Source organism: Parambassis ranga, chromosome 16, assembly GCF_900634625.1.
Source record: "Parambassis ranga chromosome 16, fParRan2.1, whole genome shotgun sequence".
In the NCBI taxonomy this organism is placed as follows: Eukaryota; Metazoa; Chordata; class Actinopteri; family Ambassidae; genus Parambassis; species Parambassis ranga.
Window position 1 is genome coordinate 4,417,461 of NC_041036.1, and position 20,847 is coordinate 4,438,307.

Consider the following 20,847-nt stretch of genomic DNA (forward strand, 5'->3'; position numbering starts at 1 on the left):
TTTCTTTTCTTTTTTTTAACCAATGGTTTTGCATTTGAAGTCTTAAAACGATGAAAGAAGAAGCTTCTCTTGATTGTCCACAAGCAGCGTATAGCACTGCATGATGCACTATTCCAGACACGACAGTGTACCAAAACAAAAGGAGAAAAAAGGAGTAAAACTCGAGGGGGTGGGGGGGGGGGGGGGGGGGGGGTTTGGGAAGAAGAAGGAGAAGAAGAAGAACAGGTCTTATTCTTCTGGGCTTATTTTACATGCTCTGCAGCATGTGATGAACAGTAAAACTTCTTATGGGTAATAAAGTTTGACAGGTTGTTGAACTGGATGTCACAGAGGCGGCAGTACTTGCCACTGCCGGAGCCGTTTACGCCTTTATTGGCCGTGGGGGCCGTCTCCTCGTTTGGGGACTTGGAGGATGGTGACAGGTTCTCATTGGAGTCGGCCTGATTTTCTACAGCCCACGTAGGTGAAGTGTTGGTGGGTTGGCTGTCGGACTGTGGCTGGTTCTCCTGCTGAGGTGGGGCTGTGCCTGAACGCTCCTCTGGCTTGTGCCCGCCGTTTACAATGACCATGCCCCGGTTTTTGGGCAGGAGGGGAAGGGAATCCTTGCCAGGGTGAGCGCAGCCATTAGCAGCAGGCTGTGGGGCCTGCTCTCTGGTTGTTCCTGTCTCTCCTCCTCCCCCATTAACGCTTTGCTCCTGTTCACCGGCCTCTCCCTGCATCACTGGTCCCCCAGTCACATAATCGGTTGGCTTTATCCCAAAATACGGCGATATTTGCTCAGGACCTTTCACCTTCTTTATTGCTCCAGGATAAAGGCAGTGGGGCAGAAACATATTCTTGTTGTCCTCTTTTGAAGGGATGAGCTGGGGCTCAGCGAAAGGTTTGAGTCCCGGCACAGGCCCCATGTGTGGAGGGAAGAGGCCTCCATTCTGCACCATCACCTTCCCATTACCATTCTTCTCACATTTTCCTGGGCTCTTATCATAGACGTCATCAGGGCTGTTATTGACTTCACTCTTCACGTCTGGGAACGTGGTCGACTCCAGGCTACCGCTCTCGTTGTTCTGTTGCGGCGGTTGTTGTTGTTGTTGCTGAGTGGCGGCGGCTGTTGCAGGGCAAAAGTTCTGTTTGTGTGCCAGGTAGTTCTCCACTTTGTTAAAACTTATCTTGCACACTGCACATTCGTGATAGTCCAAAAGTCTTTTGGGAGAGCTACATGTCTTGTCTGGTGAACATTTTTTGCTGAGATCGATGGGAGCATCCAGCTCCTGCTGCTCCACAGTATTGCATTTGGGAGCCAGAATAGGTTTGGTGACAGTCAGAGAGGCCTCCAGGTGTTTTGGTACCATACCTGGAAAAATATCACAGCGGGGGTGGAAGCGGTCTGCTAGGCTCTCTACAGCTTCCTGGGATGTACATGGATTCATTGGAGGAACTCCAAGAAAACCTGGCTGACCCATAGGAGGTCTCTGGTGGTCCTGGTCAGGGAGACACATCTCGTACATCTTCCTGCGCTTGCGGGTCCTCATGGTTCTTTGCATGGAGGGCACCTTGTTGGTTGGCATACGTTTCATTGGGGGATCATGACGAGTGGCACAGTAGTACTGCTTGTGGACCACGTAGGTCTCATGGCGGCTGAAGGTGATATTGCAGGCCTCACAAGTTGTCTTGTTGGGATCATTGTCACTTTCCACCAAACCTGTACTGGGGCTTTTCCCCTCCAGCTGCTTGCCATTGAGCCTCTCCTCAGCCCCAGTTGGGGTAGAGACCTTCTTCACCTGCCCAGCTAGGTCCTTATCGGGCCCTTTAGCCCCAGCATTGATCATGTCCAACACATTGGAGTTCAGGCAGGCGGACTGCATGAGGTGGCTGTCAGTCTCTGTAGGGTGGCAGCCAGCTAACATGCTAACAGAACTGTGACCACTGTTGGGGCTCACAGCCTCGGGTACTTTATCTGAGAGGGCGGAGAAGTCAGGAGACTTTGCCATGTGTTGCCAGCGGCTGTTACAATAGTGCTTTTTGTGGACCAAATAGTTATCCAGGTTGCTGAAGGTGATATTGCATTCAAAACAGGTAGCCCCTTTGGGCATAAGAGGGCTGTAGATGACAGGGGGGTAGCTGTTCCCTCCATGGCGGAGCCTCCGGTGAACTAGTTCCGACATTTTAGCCAGAATCTCAGAAGCCTGTGGGACTACTGAAATGTCTTGGGAGAAAGCAAACTGAGACAAGAAGGGGCCCATGGGAAATGTAGGCATGTTATGCTGCACAGGGGAAGAAGCCAGTCTGGGGCTGGAGGGCTCAGACTTGATCCTAGTGTAAGAAAAACTGGCTTTGCTGCCTGGGTGGGCCTCTCCCTTCTGAACAGACAGCATGGGCTTCTTCTCAGCCTTGTCAGCCTCTCCGTCTGTGCTGGTCTCCTTGTTGAGGGCCCCTTTGGGACTTCCCAGCAGAGCATCCTTCCTGTTGGCCAGCTCAGCCCGGGCCTGCTGCTGTTGCTGCTGCAGGCTTTCCTCAGGCCCCCTGGGGGAATGCTCAGTGCCGTCGCCTTCCCTGTGAAGTTTGCTGCCGTGCCCATGTAAGTCCTGATGCTGTAAGAGTTCCCTGTGGCTCTGGAAGCTGATATGGCAGTGATTGCATCTGAAGGCCGCCTGTGACAGGTGAGACATGATGTGATGCTGGAATGTAATAAGAGAATCTGCCGTGTAGTTACAGATTGTGCATTTCAAGCTGGTGCCAGGAGGGAGGCTCTCTTCCATTTTGACACCTGTGAAGGAGATAAAAGGAAGAAATGCTCAGAATCTCGCCTCCCACTTCTCCTTTAGAGTTAACTGTAGAAACCATCAAATGCTCATGCATTATGCCAAGCTTATTCCCATCCACTAGATTTTTTTTTTTCGCTCAAGGATAAACTGTCAACTATGCTAGCTGACAGCAAGATATGTATATTTCTCAAAGGTATGACAGTTATTTTTCCAAACCAATGTAAGACTATCGTTGTCATAAACATGTTTCTAAAAACAACTGAAAATAACCACACTATAAAACAGTTTTTGTCACTCACCAGTATGTGAGGTGCTCAAGTGCATTTCCAGGGCTCTGGCTCCAGAGAAACTCTTGTTGCACTGTGGGAATGGGCAGATACTCGGGGTCTGGTGGGGTCCGTTGTCATTCTCCTCCACGACCGTCTCTGGCTCCCTCTGCCGCCCGCTGCAGTAGTACATGAGATGGGCCTGCAGGTTCCTCTCGCTCCGGAACCAGATACCACATGCCTTGCAGGGGAAAATGTCCTCTGAAGGGACACAGAAAGTGACAAAGGGGACATGATATCAGGATGCAAACGTTACTTTCATATTCACACAAGTATAAAGATAAAGAGCTTGCACACACAAACACACAAATACACACACAGTCCTCTTCTATACTACAGTTTTGACTCTCAAAGCCTGCGTTAAAAGGCTTTTCTACCAAATCCTCAGCTGCAGCATATCTCTGTGTTGCTACCACTGGGTTGGTGCCCTTTCTCAAGGGCAAACAAGAACACTGGACCATCTGCTTACAGAAGCCTCCCTGTTGAGCTGAACCCAGATAGCCCTCGCTAAGTAAACAAACACACTATTTGCATGAGGCGTGTATTTTGCAATTAACACGTTAGTTCGAGCCTCAGTGTGTTTATGTGAACCCAAAACTTGAAGGTCGCTGGCTCTTATCTCCAGTGCAGAGACTCATCTGGGTTAATCTACGCCCGGCGGAGACGACACTCCTTGTTAAGCAGGTGACTGAGAGCAGGCAGCGGACTGCTGTATGCATGTGTATGTATGTACATGTGTGTGTGTGTGTGTGTGAGAGAGAGAGAGAGACACACAGAAACCGGAGGCACGTTTGTGTATGTGTGATTGTGCATATCTAAACAAAAGCACATCTCATTCTGGCCCATTGTGTGAGCGCTGGTTGTCGGACACTCACTGTTGACGATGGCAGTAGGCAGGATGGAAGCCATGGCGGCCTGCTGTGGCAGGAGCTGGATGCTGTCCAGCAGCCTGGCTGGGTACATGCCCTCACTCAGAGACATGTGGTTCACCGCCTGCAGACGGGAGTCAAAGTCCACCGCAAACGCCACCAGCTCCTCGCCCTCCATCATGTTCTTGGTGGTGGTGCACCACAGTTGGCCACCTGGACAAAACAGAGATAGAGGAGACATTTAAATGCTTGCTGTGATAGAGGAGGAAGCTTTGCTACATGAGTAATTCCAGTCTTAAATGTCAGTGCATTACGCAGCATAGGAAAATGATATTTGTGAGCACCTTAGATGGTTCAAAGTTCTTGAAGACTCAGAGTCATGTTGCATAACTGGTAGATTGCACATTAAGTACTTTAACATGAACACACAGTGTATTTCTGCACCAAGATAGTGAATGGAATTAAAACATTTTAACATTCCAATTTCAGTGCCAAACGTAGTCTGAATAACTGACAGACGCAGGGACACTGCCTCTGTGTGTTTCGTTGCCATGTAGAGTGTTGGCATGGACGCGGAAATCTCAAAAACCTTGTAAAATCCTGGTTTTGTAATTTAAGTGAATGTCTTTTTCTCGTCACTTGTGACTTTTCAGGCTACTGGCGCTTATACCTAGAGGCCGTGTATACCTCAGCTGGGGGAAACTGTAGCCTAGAGTGCTGTTGTCAGCTAGAACACTGAGACAGGTCCTCCATATTATTAGATTGTTGTGTTTTGGGATTAAGCATTCCTCTGAAATCTTCTGAACATATTCATTAAATCAGAGAAAGAGGGAGGGAGCAGGAGGAAGGAGGGAGGGAGGGAGGGGGGTGGAGGAAAAAAGAGTGAAGGTTTTAGCTTAGATAATATTTATCTCAGCACATGACAGGCTTTTCAGCTGCACTTCATTTTCCATTGAAGAGATTAAAGTTTTTAATATGACTATTTACAGAAATCTGGCTGGGGAGATAACAACAAACTATGATACGCTCCCGCTAAATGGCAGAATTAGGACATTGTTTCTGAGGAAAGCTGGACAATTAATTAAAGCACGCTGTTGGCTTTCAAAGATGTGCAAACATACCGACGGAGTGTCAGGCTGAGAGGGGACATGTGATTTGAGCCCTGGCTGATGTGGAATAAAGAGGAGTCCTGAGGAGAGGTGTGAAGGCAGGGGGACGCTGCTTAAAAGCCCCCACACATGTGGAACACTGATTACTCATGTTTACACAAAACCAGTGAATCACCAGGTTTAAAACCACCCTGTAGACACGCTGAAGAAGTGCCGCGAGTGCACGGAAACAGCCCACTTCTCTCTGTTTATTGGGCATAGGGGATGGAAACAGAGCCATCATGCCTTTACGAACCACCACAGCATGCATTATGTATAAATCATTGTTAAGTTTCCAGAATGAATTGCCCCATTATTTCAATTCAGAATTGAATATTTCAGATTCCACATCACTTTCTTGATTAAAACCTTTCTAGCCCTCCCTATCTGCTGCTGAAGCACTGAAAATTAGACCAGCACAAAATGTGTCAAAGGAGTGAAATGGTATTAAATTATGCTATCTTTCAAAATTTGTGTGCAGACTTCCTCCCCGCAAGTGTGTGTGAGCGTGTGCGTGTCAGCGCCACTTTAAAGAGCAGTGCCTATCTGTCGGCCAATCTGCTGTGACGAGACACACACTTCAGGCCGCTCCACTTCATCGTTTTGATTCTGTCATACCGCACACTGCCTAGAGAGGCCCTTTGAATTTTTATCTCCTAATTAAAATAACAAAACTCCTCTCCACTGTCTGCCCAAGTTACCATCAAGGTAGATACAAACTGCCACTGACAATGGCGGGGAATATATCGCAGTCATAGCCACAAAAACTTTTCCTCCTCTGTAAGGATCTCTTAGTTCAGACGCACTCAGCTTACAAAGAGAATTATGAACCAGGCCTTGATGCTCAGATACAAATCAGTGTGTTTTTTTTTTTTTGGATCAATTGGAATCAAAGATACTGTATGCACTCCTCAGCTGAAATGAGGCAGATTATGTGAAATCTGATGAAAATGTTTTACTCCATTTTGACAGCGGAATATGCACTCAGATTGCATCTCTTCAGCCAAGAATGCTACAGATCCATCTGTTGTGTGTGTGAGAGAGAGAATATTCGAAGTGAGTTTTAGGACTGCATGTCCCAGTTTTACTGAGCTTTACAAAACACTGAGGCAGCACTCTGCTTGTTACACTCACTCAACCAAGACAGGGTGGTAAAATACATGTGCTCAGGCTGCAGAATTACAGATTGAACTACACTTAAATTCTCATCCGAATTAGGATTGAAGAGCATCAGTGTCTGAGGCCTTGTTTACTGCAGCTGACTGTCCACCATGCAGCTTTCTACGAATATTTAAATTACTCTTGCGTATTATTACTGCGCATGTGTCTAAATTGCTGTGCAGAAACATGTCATTGTCATGCACACATGAAGACGCAAGACTCTGAAAAGGCGATTGCAGAGAGGCGTCAGGTGGGCAACAGACAAAAGCAAATATTCCATGAAGGAGCTCTGTTGAAAGATTCGTTATGGCTGTTTCCCTCTGACAGGTGATTTAAATCACACAAACACTGCTGGGCCACCTATGACAACGCAATCATAGGAATGAATGAGGAAAATGGGAGGGAGGGGTGGGGGGGTTTGAAGAACGTGGGGGTCAAGAGTTAGAGCAAAAGAGCAGAAGCGTAAAGTGGTGAAACTGGGGGAAAGGCTGGGAAAAGTGCAGCTCGTGATTTGCACTTGTTTGCCTGCTAACTGTCTGCAGTGTGAGCTGCCTTTGTGCAGTGGCCAATGCAGTTGGAATGAAGGCTATTGTCTAAATCCTCCTGCAGAGCACCTGATAAAAGAATAAAGAACTATGACATATTCTAAAAACAATGGAGGAATTAAGGGGAGACAATAGGCCAGCTGCCTCATTAAAACAATCAAAAACGGCATCCTGTACGTAGTCCAGATAATTAAAAACCACTGCTTCCTACAGTCTCTCAATACCATATCCACCGGCTCACTGAGGCCCTGAGACTATGGCTCTGCTGGCTAAATGCCCTCGTCCCTCTCTTCCCTTTGATTAATGGTTTATTTGAACGTGCACAGTTGAAGATGAACATATGAAGGAATTCATGAAACAAAATTATAATGCAAACCCTTTCCTCCTCTATAAGCACTCATAAACTAATCAAACGTCTCAGGATAATTCGCAGGGACCGGGGCCGCGTGTCCCCTCCCCTTTTGTCTAAAGCCCCGAGAGATTTCAAAGTGCAGGCATCACAGGGCATTTTTTAATTTCCTCACTTTAAATGACTTTATAAGAAAATGGATGTGTACAGTATCTGCGTACGTATGGAGGGGGGGGGGGGGGCTGGGAGAATAGAATATGAGATACTTGAGCAGGAATATTTTTTTTTTTTTTTTTTTTTTGCTCCCTGCAAACTGCTACCACCACCATATCTTAATGAAGCTGCAAACAAATCTCTCATGCCTCGTGCAAAAGCTGAGAGACAACAAAGCAGCAGAAATAACAGAAGGGCCCGGATAATTAAACTGGCCTGAAGACAGGTATTCAAATGTTGGTGTGTAAACAGCACAACTCTTTAATAGTTTAGCTGTAAAATGCGTAGTTAAGCACATCAGCACTTGCCTCTCCCATCTGTCCAAACACATTACCGCTGCAGAGGCCATTACAGCACTGGAGTACAGTCCCACTGCATCGCAGCCTCATATTATGGGATGGGTTGAATGGCCCTTCTGGGAACACTAACAGGGGCCCATCGGCATTATCTGAATGTATCGTGGGGTCATGTATTAAAAAGCACCACTGTGCAGTATGAGAAATGGAAGCACATGATGACCCTTTCATAGTGTTTAAAGAGCAAAGTTTCAGGCATGGAACAGCACATTCAGTGTGTAACTCAGTTTTTTACCATTGTCAAGCCTGATGGGGAGACTTCTTCTTTTTTTTCTCCCTGGCCCCTTTAAGTTCTCGTCTCTGTCTATTGGCTCCGTGCTAACTGCTCGTCTTAATTGTGAAGTGAGGCCAGCAGTGCCTGAAGCCACAGAGAGGGTTGTAATTAAAGACCTCTACTCTTCTTGTCTTCAAATCAGCTTCAAGTCCTTCTGGTCAAACAGGAACAAGCTGCTCACACCTCCGAATATCAAGTAGCTGCATGCCGTTTACAGCAGTTTTTTTTCCCCTCTTAACAAATCTTCAACACAGGAGGAGTAAATTACAACATGACACAATAAATAACTTCCCAGTCGACTTCCCCGGGATCTTGTGAAAATATTAATCACAAATTGTGGATGAATAATATCTGTATCTGCACCTGACAGCGGACCTGATGGTGCTGCGACAAACACTAAACAAATCCTCCTCATGAATATTGGTAAATATTTGGCCTGTTTCTGGATCATCAGAGTTGAACACATTAGGATGACTCATGGCTGTCAAATACACTGTCACAATCCAGAGCCGGAGCGAGCAGAGCGGCAGAAAGGAAAATGCTGAGTTAGAGCGGGAACATCATTCACAGGGTCAAACAAGCTTACTATTATTGACGGTACACTAAACTAGAATTAGCTGACTCTACTATTATTTCACTAAGGCTGACACAGATTGACTCACTCTCTCTCTCTCTCTCTCTCTGTGCTTCCTCCATCTTCTCAGATTTTTTCCTCCACCACTAGGAGGCACTCTTCTCATGCTCAAGCTGTAGACGGTGGATGTGTTTGCTGTGATGATGCAGAGACGCCTCAGACATGGCAGGGCAGCACAGACTTCAGTCTGTCCATACGTCCTTGCAGGTAGGTGCTAAAGATTTTATTCTACCAGGATGTGCGTTTTAATCAAAAGATGTTTGTCTGACCTCATTTTTACTTGATCTTTACACACAACATTTTATTCATGTTTATTGTGTTACTGTCTGTGGCATTTCTGTAATGACAGAAATCAAACATGCATGAGCATTTTGTCACTTTTAGAATTTTTGATAATTAATTCTAAATATTATAAATATTTCCAGGCAAAAAACAGAGTCTGATTACAGCAGGGGAATAAATGTTGTGTTCAGTAAATATGTGTTTACAGAGCCCTGACTTGCCTTGTCTTGTCTGACACCCCAAACCTTCCCCACAGATTCATCTCCTTTTTGCACTACAGTGTCCCACCTAATTTTAGTATCAAGTGTTTTTTTTTTTTGCAGATATAGCCAGTACTGAGAGCTCATGGATGGCCTTGAGCGAATGGCATGTGGGTCAGAATCCACAAATTAAAAAGTCCTCCCAGGGGAGCCTCATACACGCCGCTCTCTCTACTGTATACATTCACAGGCAACAAAGACATAAAAGCAGCACAGCACACCACACAATGTCATTCGGCACCACACATTTATGAGTTTGTTTGAAGACACGCGAAAAAAAAAAACATGATGCAATGATGTGATTCAGCAAATGTTTTACTGAGTAAAAATTAGATGTTTTACTTTGAAATTAAAAGACCTTTCTCTGCTCGGTCTCCTGGGATTTGTGTCGCCTTTGCAGCACAGAGAGAACGATACTGGCTGGCAGGGGGATGTTTGCCTGGTAATGGTGTTGTAATCATTTCGAGGGAGAAGAAAATAGAAATGGGAATTAGCAGCTATTTTTGTTCTATTAGAGTGCTTTGACAGAGGCTGAGTATTTCAATTTCAAATGTATTTTTATTCTAATAAAATAAAGTTATTCCTTCTGTCTACAGGAAGACGGACAACTTACACCCAAATATGTTTTTTTTGTATCTTGAAAATTCTCAATGAAATTCTTTACTAACAAATTAAATGTTATTTCATCGACTGTAAATGACAGTTGAGAGCTTCTGACACACTGTGCTGTCAGTCTGAAACAATACCAGCCACATTCCTGCAGTACAAAGCTGCTCTCCCTCATTAGCTGCCACACACAGTCAGTGCCTCCCTGTCCACAGTAAAGTGGAGTAGACTATTAAAGGAAAGCTCTGACTGGCTCCTCTCCGCTCCGCTCGCTTTATTCTTTATTTGGACAGGTTTGTCCCATTGAGCACTCTATTAGCTCTCCTTCTCTGTGGGTAGTGCTGCCTGTGTCCTGGTTGTGGCCAGTCGACATGTGTTTACTGCGGCCCCCGCTGCGGCGGCAGGCTGGTTGGGGGCCCGTCCTGACCAAGCCCTGCTAATGGGACCAGAAGACCCCTCGTGACAGGACACCACAGCAGACCTTACCCCTCCCTCCACTCCAGCTGTGGCCCCGTGGCCCATGTCCCCCTACCCATCATGCCTAGGCGGGAGCAGGTGAACGGCGCGGGGCCAATTGCGGCAAGCTCGCTTTTTCCTGTGAGAGCAGCGCGCCATCGCCACGCGCCTCAGTGGTTCCTCCAACATGGCTCCGGCCCTACGCCACATGGGCTGGCTGGCCTGTCCGCGTGTGTGTGTGGGTGTATCTGTGTGTGTGTGTGTGTATTTGGGGGTGTATGGTGGATGCCAGCCCTAATGCAAATGCTTGCCGTTTAAAAAATGGGAGCCTCTCTTCTCCTCTGTCTCTCCTCTTTGGAAAGGTCTATGTTGGCCTTCTGGTGCTGGCAGTTATTTTTTTCCTCTCCAGAAGGACAGAGAGCCAGAGAGATGCACCTGTCATCCATTTTGGAATTCAACATTTATTGATCTGGTCACGAGGAATGGAATTTCTGTGTTTTTCCTGTATGATTTGTGCCTTTAAATGTGCATTTCTCATTTGCAAAGTGTGCCTTATTTACAAGCATGCTAATTTACTATCCACAGTGCAGCAATACACAGGAAAATACACACACACACACACACACACACACACACACCAATCACTACAACATCCCAGCATGCCCTCTGTCTCTGCACCCCTGTAATTCTACATATTGCTTAAAGTATGTGCTAATTAAATTTTCTGTCGGTTTGCAAGAGAAATAAATAATCTGCAGCTAAAAGGCCTAATTGCGTTTGTCACATTGTGTCTCGGTGGCTGGTGCATCGGGAGCACAGCCGCTGCCCTTGCTCATTGCCATTCTGTCGTCCTGGCAAGCCCCCGCGCTGCCCCAGGTATCACCACGCGGCCATCTGGAGCCGACATCTGTCTCTCTATTGATCACAAGGGTTTAGCACTTGATCAAACAGACTGCGACAGGAAATTGCTCTTTTCCCCACAGAAAAGGCCAATCGCCTGTGTGAGGGTAATAGAGTGGAACTGAGAAGCGGCACCAGCGCGGTGGGCAGGCGGGCACGGGCACAGCCAGGCAGGCAGGCAGGCAGGCAGGCAGGCAGCGGCATGGCAGTGTCGGCCGCTGCGGAGGTGGCAAGGATGGCTCAGAGTCCACATCCATGTTTCTAACCTTCCTGCTCATGCAACAGCAGCATTTAGTGCAAAAAACACAAAATCTTGCTGAATTCTAATTTGCAATTAGGCAGGTTTTGAAATTTTCCATGCATGCAGAAAGATGTGACCAAAACCTCTGATTAAAAAAGCTGTCGCATTAAGTGCAGATTTATCTTTCAAGTCATTCAGGTAACCGTCTAAGCCAGCAGCTGTCTGGATGTGTTAGAGAAGCTGGATGCGAGTGAAATATGCCACATAATAAGTACACCAGATGGTGGGAAATTAATGTATTTCTTCTTGAGGAAAAAAAAAAAAAAAAAAGCAAACTCCATTTACTTTATCATTAACACCAGGGCTGTCAGTTTTCATAATAATTAAAATGAGGGACATTCTAGCAGTGCACATCTTTTAAAACAATGTATGTTTAATATGTAACTCAGCACCCGGGTGTAAGGTTTCAGTAGTGGGAAATCCCTGACAAGACTGCAGTTGTCTCTTGCTCACTGGTATCCCCAGTGGAGTTCAACACACTATTAGTGCCTGAGGTGAACAGCTCCTGAATGTGTGTTACAGTATGTTAGCTGAGGCTGTGGTCCACATCTAAAAATTGTGGCTTTTCCCTGCTCAGGCATGCTTTCGAGGCACTCACTGTAACAACATGTTTAGCAAGTATGGACAATTTGATACTGAAGGTGACATTTATTCAGCATTGTAGAGAATATTTAATTGTTCCTGCAGAGAGCGAGATATGTTTCCCCTTGCCTACAGTGCTGGGATTGTCCTTTGGAATATGATGCAAATTTGGGATGAAGCAACTAATTCCTTCCTTGCACCCCTGTACACCCACCCACCTACCCACCCACCCCTCTACACACCCCCCCCTGCCTCAATCCTCCACCAGCCTCCATCCTCCCCAGACACGAGGATTCTGATTAATCGTGTGACCGCCCCTCGTTTTGCATTTTACACAATCTCACGGCGCCACGGTGAGATGTGTGAGGTGTTTCGCCACTTTTGGCAAGCTGAAAAGATGTAGCCCAAGGAAGAACAAGTCGAAAGTATGAGGGAAAAAAATATGACCAGGGGACGTGATAAAAAATTATCAGCCAGTGTGTTTTCCTGTTTGGTTTTAATCTACATTTAATTAAATTCTTATCTGCTGTGTGCTTATGGCTGCATTTGAATGGCGAGGCTGCATTCATTATGAATGGTAAAATTGAACTCAGTACATTGTGTGTGGCCCAATAAAGAAACAAGACTCTTATTGCAGTGCATGCACAAGCTCCGACAGACATGCGGAAAAAATAAGTCAATTAAGATCGGTCTTTAAATTACCGCTGTATCAAAACAAGGGGCGGGAGCATGCTCCATAATAGAATCCTGACAGGGGAGAGAGCACAGTTGACTTGTTAATATACATCCCATTTGATACAGCCAATTGTATTAGCCTGTTTATGGAATACACACAGTTGATGCACACTAGATTTACTACTCTGTCATGATAGTTTATAATCGACAGTGCTGGTGGGAAAAAAAAAACTTCTATGAATATGGAGGTCAAATGAAAAATGGCGTCAGCGGTATAATAGGAGTTCTAATAAAGATTCGGTCAGTTTATCTGAATGTTAGAGGTCAACAGCAAAGGTCAGCGAAGGAGTATGTAACAACATGTGGTCCGCAGCAGATACTGAAGAGTTAAATCCAAGGGAGGCGAGAGAGAGATAGAGAAGAGAAGAAGTAAATTCGGCTCCCAAATTGTAATACTATTGACAAAAGACACAGCTTATAACGGGCGGGCGGCACTTCATAAGCTAAGAACAATATCCCATAGGCAGCACCCCGGAAAACGACGAAAAAGACCCTGAGCTGATACTACAAAGTTGGGCCCCGCAAAATCCCTAAATCTTCCCTTTTGCTTATTCCAAGCAGCGTGGGGGGAGAGGGAAGCTCCCTGCTGCCTGCCCATGTTTACAGAGCCGTTCTCATCTCTAGGCCTTGCTCATCCACAGCACTGACACACGGTGTCGACATGATTAGGGGTCTGCCTTTGCATAGGGCTGCGTGTGTGTGCGCGGGGGGGTGGGGTGGGTGGAGGATCGGCAGATGAATGACTTTGGTGCATCGGAGAGGGATCACAGCAGATAATCTCTACCGACTGCTGCGCCGGAGCTCTCAGATCTGGTCTTTAAAATAATGTTCGGAGTCAAGTCTCTCCAAAGCTTTTTCGCAGGTTATCTTCAGCATTTTATGTTTGCTGTTTAAATCTTAACAGGACACAAGCAGCAAGGGAGAGCAAATATGTCTGGAGTCAGACGAAGCGGAGTGGAAATGTTATTGCGAGGGGTTAAGATTAGCTGTAGCAGGGGCTGAGGAGATGAAACTCCTCTCTCTTCGAGGCGCTTTCATTCGTCCAGAAGAAGAAGAAGAAGAAGAAGAAGAGAAACTTGGAATGTTTGAATTTAACCTTGGTAGGGCTTGATTCCTGTGAGAAACATGGCGAGGATAATGAATCTGACCTCTGCTAAAAGTCACATCCATTCAAAGGCATTCACTCAAACAAAAGACAAACACCAAATCTACTCCAGTACATTTAAATACAGACCACCAGCAGCACCCAGACACTGAGAATACACTGCAACATAAATTCCAATATCATAAATACTCCTATCACACAAACAGAGGCGCCATAAAGTAAGGCTGCTCGTGTCTGGGACTATAAACCTCTGGCGTTACTCATAGGGAATAAACACACATGCACAATTTACTGCACTAGATTCCCCTTTTGTTTATCTTTTAAATAAGCACACTTTATCACCCTCCTGCATAAGCAAATTGCATGCAATGTGTGTTGTTTTAACATGTGATACGCTGTCCAGAAGATTCATTTCTCCCAACGAATTCAATTGTCTTCACAATATCCTGCTGCCATAGGCATCAGGCCCCATCATCACCTGTTCGTTATCACTGGCCGTCCTGTTTGGGAGCTCTTGAAATGGTGCCATGGCATTGACTCTCAGTTAACAGCAGGTCTCTGAACTTCTCACGGTTGATGGCGGAGGCTGGGAAAATTACGCTAACAACTAATTAACATCATAAAGAGCGTTTAAATGGACGGACGACACCTGCAACCTTCATTTGCACACGCTAACACAGAATTACCTGTGTTTTTATATTTGCAGATAACGCATGCATTTTTTAACACCTTTTAGAATATTCATTTTTTTTTCCTGTGGCTGGCATTAGAATTGGCACCACTGTCCTTTTTTTTACTAGGTACTGTAAAAAAAAACAAAAAAAAAACAAAATGCCACCAGGCCAAAAATAATAATTGTCAAAAACAGAAAACTGGCAGAATGACTAAAGCTTTCCTTTTTTTCTGTGAGTTAGTGTGTAAAAAAACTGCACCGCCATATTCTGAGCCTGAAATAACACATTCCATTTCTAATTTCTATTTGAATATAAAATATTTCCAAGCGGCAGACATGGACCTCCAGTTACTGGTCCGAATAACAAAGTGCTGCCTGTCAGTCTGAGACACTTTGCTGGCTGGCTGAACTAAGCTGGTTTAGACTGACAAGTCTTCAGCGGTGGCGGCCTCAGCTTCCTCTGGCAGGCCTCTGGAGTCCTCTCTCACTCCGGCTCTGCTGATGGCCACAATGCAGTCAAGTATCCATGGTTCTTTGAAACTACTCTCTCACTCTCTCTCTCTCTCTCTCTCTGTGTCTTTCCTACAAAGGTCTGAAACAGCGGCTAACTTCCGCAGGATGGTAATGCACTCACACCTCATTACAGAGCCACATTATGGACTACAGCAGTAATACGGCTTTAATCTTCTCCAAATCGTTATAAATGTCAAGCTGGGGCCAGGGACTTCCCAGTCTACTGCACCAATGGCTTAGCCTACTATCCCCTCTTTTCCGTATTAGCTATAGCCAGAGTATTACATTCACTGCCAGATCCCCTGAAACTTTCAACTCTTTTGTTCCAACATTCAATGCACCATTAACATACCCTTTGAAATTGTCTCTCTCTCTCTCTTCCCCTCCCCAAAAAAACCCCCAAACAGCTAAATATGAAAACAGTTGATACCCCTACCCCGCCACATACACCGCCCGTACCTCCCCCTTCTTTTCCTTAGCCTCTCCTAATGAGACGCAACATCCCTGTCTCTCCACTGAAGGATCCAGACTTTCTGTGTGATAGAGAGACTGCGGCTGTTTATTAATAATGAATTTGGATGTTTGCGTGTGGAATGTTATCAGCGCGCACACAATCCCACCAATAGTTTGCCCTGATGGGGTAGCTGGGTTCCTCATTAGCAGAACATATTTAATCCAGAAGTTTCTTATCAAATGTCACACCTGCATCTCTAAATGGCATTTTCACATTCATTCGCCTGTATTTGGGAGATGAGGCTCCAAGGTGCTTTGCAGAGATTAAGAAGGAGAGAGAGTGCAAGCTTATTTTATCATTTAGCGGGTCTGGAAGGAATCCAAGGAGTTTTTGTCTTGTTGTTGTAATTAGAAAGCCTTTTAAGTGATAACGCCTGCATAGGAATATGAATATGTAGCGATCAGGCCAGTCCCCCCTCTCCCTCTCTTCCTCTCCCTCCCTCATCTCCCCCCTTCTTTCTGTGTCTCTCTCCCTCTCTCTCTTTCTTGGCTTTTTTAAATTGTTGAATGCTGAGTTTTTGTTCTATGTACAGCAAGGATTAACTCAGAAGCTTCAGAAGTTTAATGAAAGACTTGAAAGTACACGCTTTTTCTTGTTCCTGACTGTGACAACGTTTCTTTTTCCTGTGCGTGAGCGGACATGCCATGAGTGCAATTTTTTTGTTTTTATACCTTAAGGATGGACGATCACTCCTCCTTGAGGACACATTTCAGCAGCAGGACTAGACAAAACCAGTCTATGGAATTTTTTTTTTTTTTTTTTTTTTTTTTTTACACCTATCCAAAATTAAAAGGATGCTTTAATAAAATATTTTTTTCCCCACTGTCATGAGCATAATAGGCTTTTTCAGTGGAGAATTTAACATTTTCCTGCTACAATGCTCCTCTCCTGTTGTAGAAAAATGAAGCAGGTCTCTCAGTAGTGGCATTTAGTTCCTGTGTATATCCAGAAAAGCCGCTGCTCACCATCGGGCCAGAGATAAGTGCAAAACTGAGAAGTATTGATCCAGTAATAGTGGTTCACGCTTTGACTCTGACACCTTAACCCTGCAGACATAATGTCATAGCCTCTTATCCTTTCCTCTTAACACAACCTGCCTATCTCACACAAGCTGTCACCTCTAGTAATACGCTTCTCAAAAGCTCCCCTAAATCACTGAAATCATTGCACTTTCAGACATTATTTATTTTCCCACCTCTTAAAAGTGAAGCATGATTTACAGTTGGGTAAAAGGTTGAGCTTTTTCTTCTTGTTCCTCCATTTCCTGCTGTTGAGGTAATTCCATTTCTACCATTGTAAAAGCTGCTACGTAGCAATTACTACGTTGGGTCTGTGTAATTGTGTTGGCTTACAGCGCATGACAAATACAGTCGAGCTAGACCCTGCATAGTGATCCCAGATGTATGCTGGTTTAGACGTTTTCATTAATTGAAAGCGTCACTGTGTAACAGTGCAGTATTACACTCTGGCAGGTATGAATGAAGTCTAATACAGCTTAATTACTCTGCAGCTAAATATGCATTGTAGGGATTCCTTATGTGGGGCTTTTTATCTGTTACAAATCACAAGTTTAAACCACTGGAGGGTGGGAGGGATAATTAGCAAGGATTTAGGCATCCAGAATTCTAATAGAAAAATGCGTGAATGAATCCAAACATCGCTCTCACATACAAAAGCCAGCAAATGATCAGACGTTTTGCCCAAACTTTCTTTTTCTTTTTGATCGATGCGTTTCAAAAAGGCTGCCACGGGAGCGGCTAGGCTATCGCTGAAAGATGCCAAACGTTGACATTATATGCAAATTTTGTTTATTATCTCCCAGGCAGCACAGATCCTGCCTCGGTTGGGGCTGGTGCAGCCCACAGCAACTTCCAAGCAAGGTTTATGCACAAGGGTTTCTAATTAGCTCTCTGAGGGCCGCAGTCAGTGCGGCACTTTCCACAACAGCCGTTGGGAAGTTGAACACTAACTTGGAGGGCTCCATATGTTGCCCAGGAGGCCTAAGAGACAGACTGATCCTGTGTGTTTCACATTAGGAGACATTCTGAGAGCAGCCTTAGAATAGACTTCTGTGGATGGAGAAAGTAGCCTATAGTGGAGGAATTGTGTTTATCATTTATGTATTTTGGCTGGCTTTACTTCAAATATATGGTTTTAATTGTGATTCTCTCAATATATAATATATACACGATATCCATCCATTTCCAATCGGCAGGTCAATAGGAAGTGCCCAATATGTGATTAAGTTTTGCAATAAATCAATAAATAATAAAATAAAATACTAAACATGTTAAAAAATATCAATATGATATATTCGTAGTGGCTCATTTTGAATGTCTCATTCACTACTGACCACTTGAAGGTGTAACTCTCGTAGGCCTTTGTCGGTCCTCATCTCTAAGGACTCCCTGAGTTTCTATTTCAAGGCTCTGATGATCTTATATCTCTTTCAAAAGCTGATTTTCAGTGAAGAACACCCCGCTCCACCCTCCCTCTCTGCTCTCTCTTTTCTGAATTGCCATCTCAGTTTTTCCTCCTTTCGCTCTCAATCAGCGTGCGTTCTGCTTTTGACCCCATCGGCGCCAAAAAAAAAAAACAGAAAGAAAGAAAGACGATGTGCCTCATTAACTGAGGCATCACATTGGCTTTTTCAACTTATTGTCTCATGCACCTTATCCAGCCCCTCATCTTAAACTTGGAATAAATTAGGACGATAACGATCGCGCGTGTGCCATTAGTCACAAATGAAGTGGTTAATGCAGAAAAATGGGCGAGATAAGGCTGAGATCTGATGTCGATTCATAAAAGGGAAGGCAGATTGTTGTAAAATGGCAGACAGACCGTGCAAATTGGGTGTCGACATCATGTGGCAACGTTATTACCAAATTAGCTTGTGCCCCCCCCCCCCCATTCTGATCATAACCTCAGGAGGAATGACAGAGAAAGGACAGTATTGTGTGGCAGACGTCATTCCTTTGAACAAATAGATTATACAGGAGGCACTGATGCTGCCTTTACCACTCAGATGTGTTTGCTTTTAATTCATACATTCGATTGTGACATTTTAAACAATTTCTCTATTGAGACTCAAGGCATTACCAGCTAAATGACAGTCCTGAGTAAATAGGAAATGGAAGGGGATGGGGTTTTGATAAGAGAATACAGTGTTTGTTCAAGTTGAGGCGACTGCCGGCTAAAGAATGTCTTTTGTTCTGAGGTGAGGCTTGGCCTGTATCTTCTGTTTAGTCGTGGCCTTACAACTTAATACTTCTAATATTTGGTAGCATACGTATATTGTGCCAAAATGAGATTTTCAGAGGAGACTCTTTTAGTTAAACTTGGAATGGAGAATAAGGAAGATAACCCAATTTACTGCAGAGGACAATTATCATGGAAAAAAGCAAACTGAGTGACACATCGTAGGCCGAGGTAGCATCGCTCCTTTCTGAAGAAGACAAACTGGTAGATTGAAGGTCTCTTGAATCCAGGCTGTTGCTGGGGGTAGGGGAGCTCTTGTAATTTGCAGAACTGAATCCATGGAGCGGGCATAAGGGAATAAGTTGGAAGAGGAAGAAGACAGAGAACAAACCTGGCAGGCACGTTGAGGCCATGCCAGTCCTGCCTGCGCCACGCGGTGTGGCAGGGGGGCAGTGCCAGGAAATGTGGCAAGAGGAGGAAAGATCAAACAACAAGGGCTGCAGATCTCCACCAATCTGCTCTGTATTAATGTCAGAGCCAAGGAGCAGCTGAACCAGACGTGATCCACAATGTGTGACAGCAATGTATGTGTGTGTGTGTGTGTGTGCACTTGCTTGTGTGTGTCTATATGACCATTCGCTGCAAACTGGACCAAATTCATAATGGCCTGGTGGTATGAGAGACAGCTCAAAACTGTCATAGTTAGGAACAGTTTTTTCAACTTGTCCTCAGAAACTTGAAGACACTCAAGAGTTTTCCCTCAGAATGATTTTTAACTTCTTCACTGTTACATTTCTAAAACAAGCTAACAGCAGTTCAATCCAAGCTTTCCTTCTGAGGTGTTCTGCATGTTGTTTCGGATGTCAGACGCACAGTAGCCCATGATGGAGTGGGCTGCACACCCAGGCCTGCATCCTGCTCCAAAAACTTGTTCTGTATAGCCGCAATAAAGCAAGCAGACGGCAAATGAGCTCCACGCTGCCATCGCTCCCTCCCGGACAGATGGCAAAATTAGACAATATGCTTTCCAAAATTACACTGAAATCACATGGCCGCTTGTCTGTCTGCTCGCCTGTCTGTCTGTCTGTCCATTCTTCCGCCCATCCGTCCGTCCCGCATGGCATCCCTACCATCTTCTGCTTGGGTGTGGCGGCTGGGCAGGGGCGATGCGGTGTTGTTTGGGATGATGAGGAAGCTGGAGCCAACCTCATTGCCGTTGATTGATATCAGAGCGCTGCGATGGGATGTAGGGCCAGCAGGAGCATCGGCGGACGAGACGGGAGGAGAGTTGGGGGGGGGGGGGGGGAGCCTGTTCTATGACAATGCATGATGAACAGCCTGCTATTTGGAGTGCATCTGCAGAAGCCAGTTTGTAGCGCAGAGTCCTTAGAGAGATGTGGGAGGAGAGCAAATGTTTGAGGAGCGGACTCTGCAACTGCTGAATCTCCCACTGCTCCATGTATTTTGGGAGTAACACAGAGCATCTTATGACAATATTAGCCTCTATTCCTCCTTGTCTATTTGAATACCATCTTGAACCAGAGGCTGATAATGGTATCTCTAACTGATATGGGAGTCTCTACTGTGAACTGGGAACGGTCTGCTGTTTCACAGGAATCTGTGTTGAAAATCTTCTTGGAGGGAAATTATGTTATTCCTCTGCCACAGTATATGCAGCCTGAGATAGAATTGAAGAAGCTGGCAGCTTGACTATCTTGTCATGTAAATAATTTAGCAGAAAGTACTTCCCCCTGTCTGCCAAAAAAAGAAAACAGCCTTTCATAGTTACTTTACAAACAGAGCACTTAAATGTTAGATGTCAATTCCCGGATAAGGTACATTTTATATTTTTATATGCAGGAAAAAAGTCTTATCCAAAAATTCTAAATATAGTAATGCAAATCAACCTGCCAAAGTTATAACTGATCCAAAGCTCATCTGCATTGATTAAAGTATCAATTTAAAAGTGAAAAATATCCTCTAATTAACAAAATAAACATAAACATAGCCGTTACAGGGATGAAAGTGGGGCTGCAGATGGCAGAATAGTGCAATTCTGGATTGAGTCATGAATATAGTAGCCAG

At 45.0% G+C, this 20,847-nt stretch overlaps 1 protein-coding gene across 2 annotated transcripts in view; it reads right to left on the minus strand.

Annotated features, from left to right (window-relative positions):
- Positions 1-186: 186 nt before the first annotated feature.
- Positions 187-20,847, minus strand: part of zfpm2a (zinc finger protein, FOG family member 2a) — a 108,235-nt gene continuing 87,574 nt past the window's right edge. For both annotated transcript variants that reach the window (XM_028426436.1, XM_028426437.1), the window contains exons 6-8: positions 3,964-4,170; positions 3,062-3,289; positions 187-2,764 (exon numbers count right to left, since the gene is read on the minus strand). In XM_028426436.1, coding sequence (XP_028282237.1) covers positions 243-2,764; positions 3,062-3,289; positions 3,964-4,170 — 2,957 coding nt within the window. In that variant the 3' untranslated portion in view covers positions 187-242. The remainder of the gene's footprint in view (positions 2,765-3,061; positions 3,290-3,963; positions 4,171-20,847) is intronic.